The sequence below is a fragment of the Lissotriton vulgaris genome, chromosome 8 (genome assembly GCF_964263255.1).
Source record: "Lissotriton vulgaris chromosome 8, aLisVul1.2, whole genome shotgun sequence".
Lineage (NCBI taxonomy): Eukaryota > Metazoa > Chordata > Amphibia > Caudata > Salamandridae > Lissotriton > Lissotriton vulgaris.
In genome coordinates, this window is record NC_141696.1 from 455,657,570 (window position 1) to 455,671,464 (window position 13,895).

General features: G+C 44.0%; 1 protein-coding gene across 1 annotated transcript in view; it reads right to left on the minus strand.

Moving 5' to 3' along the window:
* Positions 1-2,558: 2,558 nt before the first annotated feature.
* The window catches only part of LOC147697173 (lysozyme g-like), an 83,261-nt gene continuing 71,924 nt past the window's right edge, over positions 2,559-13,895 (minus strand). The window contains exon 6 of the mRNA XM_086934234.1: positions 2,559-2,876. Within this exon, the coding sequence (XP_086790360.1) occupies positions 2,743-2,876 (134 nt within the window). The 3' untranslated portion in view covers positions 2,559-2,742. The remainder of the gene's footprint in view (positions 2,877-13,895) is intronic.

Sequence of the window (13,895 nt, forward strand, 5' to 3'; positions counted from 1 at the left end):
GTTTCTCTCTCTAGGGTACTTAGGTGGGGTGGAGGAGTATTCCATGCTTTCGAGCCCAACACTGACAGTGATTTACCCCCTCGCGCCCTAAGTCTAAACCCTGGGACAGCCAATAGATTGGCTTTTGAGGAGCGTAGGGGTCGTGTTGGATGATACCTAGAGAACTTCTTCCGTAGATATGTTGGCCCTAAGGAGTGGACTGCTCTGAAGGTAATAATCAGTATCTTAAAAAGGACCCTTTTGATTATTGGTAGCCAATGTAGGATATTTAATGCGTCCGTTGCTGACGATCTTTTCGGCCATTTCAGCACCAACCTGGCTGCTGCATGTTGCACCATCTGGAGTCTATGAGTGACCCCTTTGTTAGTGCCTGCGTAAAGACTGTTACAGTAATCTATTCATGATGTCACCAGGGCTATTGTAACCGTTTCACTTGCTCCCAGTGGCAGTAAGTCAAAAAACTTCCTTAGTCCCTTTATGATACTGAAACATGTCCCTGCTACTTTTGATGCCTGTTGCTTGAAAGACAGGGCGAGATCAAAGTTAACCCCCAGGTTACGGGCCGATAAGGGCCCAAAAGTAGATTTTCCTTTGTAAAGTCTTCTTTTGGGGCTTGTTTGAAGGCTTGGAGGCTGAGAGGGAGCTTCTGAAGACTATCTGGTTGCGTGTAAAGGAGAACTGGGGTACCTCAGGGAATATAGTCATGTCTGTGGACAGACTGGTGGAATCTGAGGGCAGCTGATGGTGGGTATTTTCAGGTAAGCGGATAGTCTGTGAGATCTGGCTTGGGAAATTTAAAGACTGACTTGGGTGTCCGGAAGGAGACAGAGCACTTCTGAGGGCCAGCCAGGTTGTGACTGAAGATGACCTGGGAGCCAATGGAGAAACGCTGGGGGTGTTTGAGGACCAACCAGTTGGGCCAGAAGACATGCAAGGGATATCATTGGATGGGATGAGGGTTTCTTTTCTGCTAACTTCTTGCCCGTGATTGAAAGCTGAAAGTCTCTGAGAGCTAGCTAGTGGTGTTTAATGACCAGCTTAACTGTTTGAAAGCTGTCTGACTGCCTTTTAGGGTAAGAAAGGCTGCTCTCTGGGCTATTTGTTCATAATACAGGCTGAAGGAATCTGGAGGACTGCAAGATGTCTTTTGCTGTGGAACTCAGCATGCTGGCTTGGATTGTCCAAGGATGGGTTGGGCCCTTCTAACCTCTAGTCAGGGGTGTCTGTGAACCCGTTCTAACGTCCAGCTGAAGGTGTTTGGGCCTCTGCAGGGTATCCCTGGAAGAAAAGTGATAAAAGAGAACTAGAGGGAGAGCTGTTGTGTGGATTAGTCTTACAGTTTTTAGATTCCCATATTTTTTTTGAGAAAATGTCCATTATGAACAAACGCATCCTGGCTTCTTTCGACTGTAGACAATACAGTCCTTTTGCTGGGGTCTCTGAATGTGTAACTTTAAATTAACAATGTGCATTATCTGTGCGTGATTGGCCAACGCAGGGGATGATAATAGGAGACATTTGCAATGACATAGTCACTCAACATTTAATGAAAAGTGTTGATATTGTCCATCACTAGTATAGAAACCAGCTCTATAAGAAATGTTGGCAATTTAAAATATACATTTAACTGAAATGTGCTTTTAACTTTCCTGTTCTTTTTCTCTGTCTCTTATTTTGTCTTTCTTTCTCTCGCTGTCAGTCAGACACACTCTCTCGTTTTCCCGACTTCACGCTCCAAACAGATCAGGGATAATTCAATATAGCCAATGTGGTAAAGACTTTAGATGAGTTATTGTGGAGTGTGAAAATTTGTCATCACATTTGACCCAACCCCTGATTCTGGTCTCAAGGTTCCCTGATCGCCCATGTGCCCAACATCACCAAAACATTCTATACTAGACAAATGCTAGCCAAACCCATGTGGGTTCTGTGCGGTCATTGTATATGAAGGATTTACGAATGACCGTCATGGAAAGTATAATAGTGGCTGTATGATTAATGCAAAATCATTTAATTTTTTTGTATTGTCTTTTTAAGAGAACCTTATGTATTAGACATATTTAAGGGACCTCCACTTGTTTCAGTACAACAATTGGAAGTGTTTTGAACCATGCATTTCTCAATTAAAAAAAATACGCGATATTATGAAACAGAAAATGTATTGTTAAAAGTCAAAAGAGCAAAACAAATGCCACTTTCCAAATGTTCAAAGAAACCGTGCCACTTGTGGCTCACACGTAGTGGGATATCATTGTGGAAAAGTCTTTCTAAATGTGCTTTTTATCTGCTGATAATCTTTTTCTTGTTGTTCCTTGGTGGGTAACCAGATCCAGGGCACGATTGAAAGATTATGTATTACAGTAAATCGTCTGAATCACTGCAGACATTGCTGTTCCAAAAGTGTTTCTTAAAAACAAATATTGAGGTCAGATTGCAGAGTGATAATTCTATGCATGTCGCAGGATGTTAACTTTTTCTGTAGCCATTATTTGAAAATAACATTCTGACACTGCTGAATCATACAGAGATAGCATTAAATTCCCATTGTCCACAACATCAATGATCCAGATAGAATGTTTATTGGTGGAGAAAGTTAATAATTAAAGATTACATTGTCTAGTATTCTATTCCTCATAAGTACCACTATTGGATAGAATTATGAAAAAAATATGTTTTACAAAATTTTCACGTAAAAGATTCATACTGTATGGATTTGGAAAGAAAGGTCATCCTCATAATTATTTAATATCCATGTTGTTTATAATATTGGGCGCGAGCCACTACATCGTTGGAATAGTCATGGCCGGTTGTACGACTGTCCACTTGTGAGTAGTTTCTGATGTTTCCGGGGCCAGCATTATATGCAGCAATTCCACCTACAGTTAAAAGTAAATGAAACACACAGAAATAAACGCAATTAATTTTCCGCAAGTTTGTTTACCATACGCAAAATAATGTTTAAATTAATTAAATAATACACCTGTTACAGAGTGCAGGCCCCTCTATTTCTTATCTAGGTCACACACCTGGAGAGCGACCTTTGCTCAAATGTTGCTGAAACAGTATTGACTAGCCACAATTTATGAAGAAAAGTTCTGTACTTGCTAATAATCTAATTGTTTTTCTCACAAGAAAGGGGCATGAAACCTTTACTGATTGGCCATTGTGGCTTCCAGAGTGCGAGTGGTCATGCCATTGTCATAACTCTCTTAAACAAGCATTTGCAACACAATCAGTCTCGCCTTTGGGACCTTTTATGTATTTAGCTATGCAGCACAATCGCCTGGGTGCTGAAACATCTATTGTTTTTTAACATGGAGGGAAAAGGAGCACAAAACTGCGTGATACGCTAGGTATGGGAGCACATGGAGAGAAATATTGCCTTTTAGTGGGAAATGGTATAGTCCAAAGCTCTGTTTTTAAAATAAAAGCAGGGCCTTCGGTGGTCATATCACTGAAAATACTGGATTTGAAAAAAATATTATTGTCTACAGGTTCTCGTGAAAGACAATTTCTATGGCCTGGAATCTAGAGAATACTAAAGTGATTCTGGTATTTTACTGACCTCTGCCCGTGGTTGTCTATCAAGACAGGTAAATAGAGGCAGTTGAACAGTAAAAAAAGTACCTAAGCGGAAGCAGACAAGTTCTAGGGCTGATCTCCAGAGCCCACAGAGTACATATACATATAAGTATATACTAAAGTATATATGCTAAAGTATATACAGAAGTATATACAAAAGATCATGAATGTTCGACCTAAAAACCCAAGGCCGATCCCACACCGCTGGTGAACCTCCTCCCCATATCCATTTTGCCTTTCATTTCTAAACTCACCAGATCATGGTACATTTGCAACTTTAGGTGTTTATTGAAGAACGTGGCCTACTAGATGCTGCCCAATCAGGTCTGCACAAGGGGATAAGGCCATTCTGTTTTCTTTCCTTCATAACCTTAGTCTGGTTCAGGACCATAGTAGTGCTTCCGTCCAGGTCCTTTTTAACCTTCCTGATGCATTCAGACAGTCTCACATGCTCTCAATCGTCTCTGGAGATTGCGGTGAGAGAAAGTGCCGTGGAAGATATGAGCTTGTTTTTTGCTGATTGCACCCTTCAGCAAATTGCTGATTGCTACCTTCCTCAGAATCTACAACTATGCAGACGACATGCAGGAACTCTTTACTATTAACAACTTGTCAGAATCACAAGAAGCCTTTTGAAACACAATGCTATTAATCCATGATTGGACCAACGGCAACCATCTAAATGTAAATTCAGAAAAACTGAAATTTTCATAACCAGAAACAAGTATGATTTTTGGAGTCCCTCTTTTTAGCCACCAGCGATGGTAGTTGCTCCACAGCCCAAGAAATAATTAAAAAGTTTTGGGGTCTTCATTGATGAGGATCTCTCTATGAACCCTTAGGTAGGAGAGACTACTTCTTCCTGTTTCTTACAAATCCGAAAAATCAAGAAAATCAGGAAACTCCTTAACTTTCAGACCCATGTCCAAGTAGTCATTACTTTGGTCATAGAATCTAAATTCCTGGTAACCAGGTCTAGAGCAGGCGCTCAACTTTTGGTAAGGGTGTAATCTTAATAAGCACACATATCAATCAGTGGTGCATTTAAAAGGGTAGAAAAGGAGGTAGGCTACCAAACAACCCCAAATGTACTCACGACGTGAGCACTTAAACAATAATAATATATTCTTCCCTGAGCACTCAAATAGTAAGTTTCACTGTGAACTCCAACGGTCTCAAATAAATAAAATATCCGCATAGATATAGCAAAAGTCCATAATATGATGATCCACTGTAATTCCTCAGTTAATTGGAAACTTACTATTTGAGTGCTCAGGGAAGAATATAATATTATTACTTTGGTCATGTCTAGGATAGACTACAGAAACTCTCTCTACCTGCGCCTCCCAAAAGGCCACAGTTGCTGACTTCAATTTGCTCAGATCCTGGCAACCCGGCTCATTTTCCATAAACCCAGGCACTGCCACATTACCCTTCTGATGAGAAAATGACACTGACTTCCTGGAGAACAAAGGAACGTATTCATTTCAGCCTGCATCATTTTTAAATCCCCTCACAGAAGAAACCCAGCTTTCATATCAGCCCCAATTCAAAAATACATTCCCAACCATAAACTAAGATCCATCCACATGAACCTTCTCACAAATCCCAAATTTAAAAAGGAAAGAGATGGGAGGTTCCAGATTTTCAATTCTGCCCTCTGTGATAAAAGCCACACCTAGCTATAAGAGATTCAGGCAAATAACAAAAACATGGATTTTGCAACAAGCATATGACTAGACAACCACTTCTCAGGAACAAACAACTATTCAGGCAAGATGGCGACTGGCTGACCAGCACCTTCATGATGCTCTGGTGAGCATCCTCTGTAAAATGGAATTTTAATGGTTAGAAACAGAAAATCCATACCGATAAAAATCAGCCCAGCCATACCGCAAAGATCACAAACCAAACTCCTGTTTCTGATCTGGCGACAGCCGGGGGGAGAGAGGCAATCACCGACCTTGAGACACTGTCACTCGCAGACTGTGTTTTGGGAGTCCTGAGAAGACATCCCCGGGACAGGATTACTCGTGGCCCCTCCCGAGTGGTCTATCAGGGAGCGGGTGAGCAAGCAGCAGCGGTGCTGCAAACTTGTTGGCGTACGGAGGGGAGATAGGAAACTGACCGTGTTGAAACACTGGCAGTATCAACAGGCTTCTCTCCGCTCTGATGCCTCAGAAGTACAACATCTACTGAACACTCAGGAAATACAAGTAAGGATGGCTAACAGGGGGGGCCGCAGCACAAAAGTGAACATCTACAAGTATATGACTAATCCCTGTGAGTAGTGCTCAGTACTTCTGTTATCCAAGTGGCAAAAAAACCTTCCTGGTATCCGTGTGCTCAACAAACACTAGTAACACATAAAAAAAACACATAGGACTAAAGAGGGTATGGCACTCGTACAGCACCCATTAGACAAGGTCTATTGCTACTATTCATCAGTCCACAATTTGAATGTTCAATTGGACAGAATGGTGGGCACCCGGTCCCTCCTACCACTTATTGTAAAATCAGCATATTGAAATGAAGTAAGGTCCTCCAATGAATTTGATTAATATGTATAGCTTTATTTAAGATAAGCTTACAAGTTGTCTATACATAAAAGCCTGGGTCAAACTGTCTCAACTGGAATCTGGGAAATCCCGTGTTCCAGATTCCAGCTGTGACATCACCAAGATACCACACATTCCCCTTCGTAGCAATTCAACAATGTTAACAAAAATAAAAGAACAGTATAATCAAAAATAGATTAACAGAGAACATTAAACGCATAGGAAAAGAAATTACACAACATTAGGTATAAACAGACGGTGATCAATAATCCACATAATAATCCTTGAACCATGCAGGACGTTGACGATATCTTTGCACAATTTGATCTGAAAAAGAATCATCACAAGTATTGGTGAACTTTCTCCAATTCTTACTGTTATTGACAGATCTGGAGAACCTGTGAGAAACAGAATCATCAGACTTTACATCAGGCCATAGCCATTGTGGAATTTTGACAATTTTGGACATGTTCCACACATTACCATCAGATAATTCCACAACCTGACGCCCAACTCGAAGAACTTTCAAAGGATTAGAAAATTTAGATTCACCGGATTTAACAAACCTACCTTTTTTAACTCTAGCCTAGTTGTTGACATTGATAAGAGGGTTTTTCACATTACCACAGTTTTTCACATTTCTACTCAGAACAACTCTATCCCTCTTATCCTTCTCCTCAAGAAACAGGTCTTTCATCCAAGAGTGATACATGTTGGAAATGCATTTCCTACCTCTCATTTTTTCAAAAGGAGTTAAATCATACATACTTCTAGGAGTATTTCTGTACCACCACAATATTTTGCTCAAAGTCTGTTTACAATCCTTCCCATGGGACATTGCCAATTATAAACCTTCTTTAAAAACCCTAATCCACCTTTCAACAATACCATTACTTTGTGGGTAATAAACAGAAGCACGTTTGTGAATAATCCCATCCTTGTCGCCAGTGAAATGAAGTAAGGTCCTCCAATGAATTTGATTAATATGTATAGCTTTATTTAAGATAAGCTTACAAGTTGTCTATACATAAAAGCCTGGGTCAAACTGTCTCAACTGGAATCTGGGACATCCCGTGTTCCAGATTCCAGCTGTGACACCACCAAGATACCACACATATCTGGGGAGAACACATTCCGATCATAAACCCCTGTTGTTTCAGATTAGTTGGGAGGCAGACCGTCCCCCTGTCTCGACGTGGAGGTTGCAGCCTGTTGCACTGGAGGATGCGAAATTCCGCTCCTCATTAGGCACGGCCATTCTAGCTTACTTGGATGCCAATGAGGGGACTGCGAGCAACACCATGGTTGAGTGGGATGCACACAAAGTAGCTATCAGGGGGCATTGCATGGGGGCCACGTGGAATATACGCAAAATGCTCTCCACCTCTCTCTAGCGCATCTGGAAGCTGAGCTCCTACAATACGAAAAGGAGGGGAAAGGCCCGGGTGGGCACTCGCGTAAGCAAGGAGACCTTCACACCAGGCATGCGGTGCTCCTGGAGAGATTAAGGTGTCACAACTATGCAGCGCACAGGGCTAGAACACATGCCAGTGCGGATAGGGAGGGCCGACTATTGGCTTGGCTGATACAGCGGGAGGGGCATGGTGTCCCAATAGGAGCCCTATGTACATCTAGGAGAGAGATGGTGTACAGGCAGCACAAAATTCACTGAGCCTTAACTGATCACTATACGCAGCTGTGCTGGTTAGGGCTCGGGGTATTGCCCCAGGCATGTTTTGGAGGGGTTCCTAGACTCTATCCACTTACCTGTGGCCTCTGAGGAGCAGAGTGACTCACTCAGTGCACCCCTTATACTGGAAGAGGCCGGAGAGGCAATTCGGTCTATGGCAACAGGGAAGACCCCGGGCCGGATTGCCTGGCTGCTGAATACTATAAAGCACACAGGGAAATCCTGACACCATTACTCCACAAGGTATATGCTACTGCGATAGAAGAGGGCTTGTTCACCCCCTCTTTGCAGGAGGTTTTTTGTTTTCCCTGCCTAAACCGGACAGAGACCCTACAGTCCTGGGCTCATAGCGGCCACTGGCAATGCTCAACGTGGACTATAAGGTCTTTGCTAAGATACTGGCATAACAATTGGTGCCGGTGGTCCCTCATTTAATTCATACTGACCAAAACGGGTTCGTAAAAGCGAGATCCACATCCTTGAATCTCAGGAGATACTTCAGAATGGCAGCTTAGGCCTCGAGGGAATGGCCTAAGGCAGGGTGCCTGATATTAGACCTAGAGAAGGCGTTTGATTGCCTGGAGTGGGGTTCCCTGTCGACTGTCCTGAGGCGCTATGGGCTTGACTTCGAATTTCTGCAAATCTTTGATTTTTTATACAAGAACCCCATAGTCCGCGTGCGCCTGGGTCCTTACATCTCAGAGGCGGTGGCGGTGGGCTGGGGAACCGCCAGGGATGTCCCCTGTCCCTGCTGGTGTTTGTGCTGGCTATCGAACCCCTGGCGGCTGCCATTCGTCAGACACTCGGCAATGGCATCCCACTGGGAGATGCAGTTCTTCAGTTATCGCTTTATGCAGGCAATCTGCTGGTGTTCGTGAGGGATGTGGGATGTATACCAGACCAACTGGCCCAGCTGCTACACACTTTCACGGATGTCTCGGGGCTCCGAGTAAATGCGGGTAAATCCTGACTTTACACATTCAGTGACGAGTCTACAGACCCGGGATACCACCTCAAGGGCACACGAGTCCAATAGCAAGCGGACACCTTTCAGTATCTGGGGATCCAGATATACCATCACCCGACTGACCTATTTGACGGGAATCTCGGGAGGGCAGTTGCAGCGCTCAGGTCTCAGATGGGCTTTTGGGCCACACTCCCGCTGATGACCATGGGCAGAGTGGCCCTTGCCAAAATGGTCCTGCTTCCCCGACTCCTGTACTACTTCGTCAACCTACCTCTGTTCATTCCGGCTTCCTTTTTTACCATGCTCAACAGGCTGCTGCGTGATTTTATCTGCGGCACCTCTAGGCACAGGCTGGCATTAGCGAAACTCTTCCTCCCCACAGATAAAGGGGGGCTGGTTGCTACCTGTTTTGAGGACTAATACCTAGCTGCGCAGCTCCAATGGGTTGCCCACTGGTTAACAGATAGAGGTAGGGAAGACACAGCTACGTCAATGCTGCCATACTCCCTAGCACGTATAACCTGTCATTTTCACCCGATAGCACCGATAGAGCGCCCTACCCCGCTCCTGCTGGCTGTGGCATATAAGGGCTACGGAAAGGCCTTGCGCCTTACACGTGGCACGATTCCCTACGTGTCTGCTATACTATTGGAGGGCTCTCCTGGAGGTGAGGGGGTGCTCACATCCCACATGCTTATGGAGTGGCGGGAGGCTGACATCCAGACACTTGGCGATCTATATAGAGATGGGGCACTCATGGCGTACGAGATGCTGGTGACAGAGGAGAGCCCCCCTCCTGGAGGGTTCTTAATGCATCGTTCGCTGACAGCGAAACTGTCTGCCAGATGGGGGGACATGGTGACAGAGCCTGAACAACATTTAACTATACAGTATCTCCATGTCATGGGAAGGGGCAAGCACTTGACTCGCTGGTTTGCGGCATCGTCACCGGCACATGTAGCATCTAACTTGGGGCCACTTAGAGGCAAGTGGAAGCTGGATCTGGGAAGGCCACTAACTGACAAAGAGTGGAAAAGGGTCCTTAAAAGCCCGGTGCACATCCCCACAAGCAGGCCATTCCGCAAGATTCAGCTTTTTAATGTCCACAGGGCTTATCTTACCCCTGAGTTGATCAGCAAGTACTTCTGTCGTACTGACGCGTTCTGCCGCAGATGCAATGAGATGGGGGCGGGATTACTGCTCACAATGTGGAGTTGTCCTGGGTTGGGCACTTACTGGAGCGCCATTAGCGAGCTGCTAAGAAGATGCACAAACCGCACTATACCCTTTAATTGGCCCGAGTATATTTTGCACCATTTCAGGAGACCCCCCAAAGACAAGGTGTCGTCCCGCTTCCTGGACTTGGGACTGGTGGTGGCAAAGTGCCTCCTCAGAGGGGTTGGAAGGCGCGTGACCCGACATGTGTACAGGCGTGGACTTCCTCCCTCCAGGCATGGGCCCGGGCAGAGTGGACCGCCATATGTAGGGATGAGAAGTTGGGGCTCCAGAAGGAGCCCATGGTGGAACGCTGGAGTACATGCTTACTACACTGCAGCAGCTGGCTGGGGAGGGGGACACGGGTGGCAAGGAGGAGACGGGGGCGCACATGGGGATGGGAGCATTACACAGATCGTATCTCCTGTCGAGGTAATTCGCTATGTACAGTTTTTGCTCCTACGAGGCATGAAGGCAACCACGCAAGCGCAGTCGAGTCCCGAGGGTGTGCAAATGCTCTGGGGGTGGGGGGGTGGGGGTTGAGGGCCCGGTAGGAGGGGAAGAGAGAGAGGGAGGGTAGAAGGAGGGTTGGAGTACGAATGTGGTTTTGCCGCTGCAGTTAAAGTTTTCTCTTTCTGTTTCATGAAATAAATCATCAGTTTGTAAGCCCAAGTGGGAGGGTTTTCCCTTAATCACGTGGTTGGACAAGAATCCAGCATGCTGGTTATCATGCACAACAGCAATTTAATCTGAGCACATAGTTAATAGGATTCTTATGTTAAAAAAACAGAAGCCTGGGGCAAAAGTTCGCGCCAAACTCCGAAACAAGATATAAATCAATTATTCAAGACATCAGATTTTGGAGGATAAAACATACAAACACAGACCAAGAATAATTTGTCCACCAAACAATTTAATGTATTCGTATTCAAGTGGAGACTCTTTTGATATTCAAGGAGTAACAGTTAGATTGAGGTTGCTCGAAGAGGGATCGTGCTAATAGAGTGAGATGTGCTCAGTGTAAAGGAAGAGAAGGATTCAGTGACATAGAGGAGAGAAACTGCGTATTATTTCAAAGAGCAATATGAAATGGTTAACATTCACCATCATATGCAGCCTAGCCATACAAAATGATATAATCCGTTAAATTGTAACATGTATGACTACAGAATTGAATTCAGCTTCTTGCACGATAAGGGACAGCAAAATAATATTCATAGTCTAGGCCTTAATCAAGAGCGTCAACGTTTCGATCCAACTTAAGGCACAAGGGAATTTCCAAAATAGAACAAGAAAAACAGTCTGCCCCTTCGAATATATCAAGGCTCGGCACGAGTCCTTAGGTTAAATACGCATTGTTAGGCTCACTGAGACGGGAGAGACATCAAGACATCAACTCATTTATGAAAAAGTTTCCTTAATTTATTTCATTCCTTTTTTAATAAAAACATCTAAAGTAAATATAAATACATGTTATACAATAGCAATTAAAGAGAAGCTGGACATCTTAAACAAAATGCGGTAGGCATTCAATCAATCATTCAATTTCCCACACATCCCTTCATGCATTCAACTGGATTCAAAACTCAACCATTCTTCAAACATCCCAAGCCTAAAAGGATTCACACATACTCTCACATCCTTGAGTCATCCAATACAAATCACACAACAGTTGCCAGATTTAACGATATCTTATGTCCTGTGATGGCTACCTAGGAAAACCAGGAGACCAGATGGTTAGGTAACAGGACAGGTTCAAGGCGCCAACGTGCGTTTCGGAGCTAGGGCCAATCTATGGCCACACCTTCATTAGAGCAAACTGCAGAAGGGAGGGGGATGAAAAAGGCAACTGCAAACAATCTTTCTCACAGAAGCTTGAATTTCAAGTATGAGCAAGCAGTTTCCAAGTTTTTATAAATCGTGCCAAAAAGACTGCAGAACGGCACACCGCAGATCACGGATGTAACTCGAAATCACAACCGGAGATGATCCCGTTTCCCCAAAAATGTCCACCAAGTGAATCGAGGCCAATGCCAGGGCTGGGGCTCCATGAATAAGAGTGCCTCGCGGTCTCGGGCGCTTAAACTTCCAAACACTCTCGAATGTTTTTTTACGCACTCAGCTGGTCCATTATGGCGAGAAAAAACAAACAGTCTTCGCTCTGTATCTTAGTGGGGAAGATCCTTCTCCAAAATCAGTCCGATCGGCATGCAGTACGGGGTTCCAGACAAACTGCAAATAGTTAATACACCCTCTGCATGTGGCCGTCTTGAGCCAGCGAGGGATGTTCGCTGTGCCGTATCCAGCAAAGGATGGATACGGCATGGCGACCATCCCTTGCTGGCTCATGACGGCCGATCTATTCACCGTGACTCAGACACGGTTTGAGGCGGCATCCGCCCCTTTCCTGGCTTGATTCCTGACTACAAATAGAGTGGCCAATCCTTGATGCCTAGATGAAGATGTATTACACATTGAACAGCCATTGACTGGATGTACTTTCTTGTGGCCCCATGCCACACGCAGAGGGTGTATTAACTACCTCCCTCCAGGTTGCCCCACTACCCCAGTCCTGATGAAGATCCGCACAGCCTAGCTGGAAATTCCCATGTGCCTTAAGTCGGTTCAAAACGTCGATGCCCTTGATTAAGGCATAGACTATAAATATTATTTTGCTGTCCCTTATCGTGCATGAAGCTGAATTCAATTATGTAGTCATACATGTTACAATTTAACGGTTTATATAATTTTGTATAGCTAGGCTGCATATGATGGTGAATGTTAACCATTTCATATTGCTCTTTGCCATAATACGCAGTTTCTCTCCTCTATGTCACTCAATCCTTTTATTTCTTTACACTGAGCACATCTCACTCTATTAGCAAGTTCCCACTTGAAGCAACTTCAATCTAACTGTTACTCCTTTAATATCAAAAGAGTCTCCACTTGAAAACAAATACATTAAATTGTTTGGTGGACAAATTATTCTTAGTCTGTGTTTGTATGTTTTATCCTCCAAAATCTGATGTCGTGAATAATTGATTTATATCTTTTTTAGGAGTTTGGCACGAATTTTAGCCTCAGGCTCCTGTTTTTTTAACATAAGAATCCTATTAACTATGTGCTCAGATTAAATTGCTGTTTTAAATAAGGTTCTAGGACCATTGTTTTCTGTATCACGTTGTGCCCAGGTCCAGGACTAACCTTGGGAATACCCCATTTTTTAAAATGGTTATCATGCACAGTCCCGGAGTATGCATTTGGACAAGAGCATCATGGCTCCATCAACTCTGGGCGAATATTCCATGTCTTACTTCTTGCACGCCTTGAACATTGTACACTTAGCATACTATCTTGTTGTGCTCGTGCTTGTATGACTAATATGCCTATACCATGGTGCCTGCATTGATGATGCTGCTACTGTGATATGTAACGTATCCTTTTAAAAATGCCAATAAAAAAGATTTGACAAAAAAAGAGGGTATGGCACTCAGAAAGAATGAGCATAATTTAATGGCCTACTTGGTCCTCCATGCCATTTCTCCTCACTCATTGCAATACCCTCAATGTGCAAACAGGTGGTTCTCTACTGTTTACGTGAATGTGTTTAAGGGAGACTTGCATGTAGAGCATTATACATGGGTTTCTACTCAAAACGAAGACTGTATTTAACACCTTAGGTTAAGCTGTGTGTTGATTGAATATGATGTTGCACAGGCCTTCAATGGAACAATAAACTAGACTAACATCATAGCTGCCCACTGCCCTTGAGGGAACTTCTGTACTTTACAGGTCCTCTCTAAAGCAGTGATCCTTTTATGGATGTCATCCCCCTCCTGGTAAGGAGGGACTACCTGCCCAGGTTCCTAGTTTCAAAGTAGTG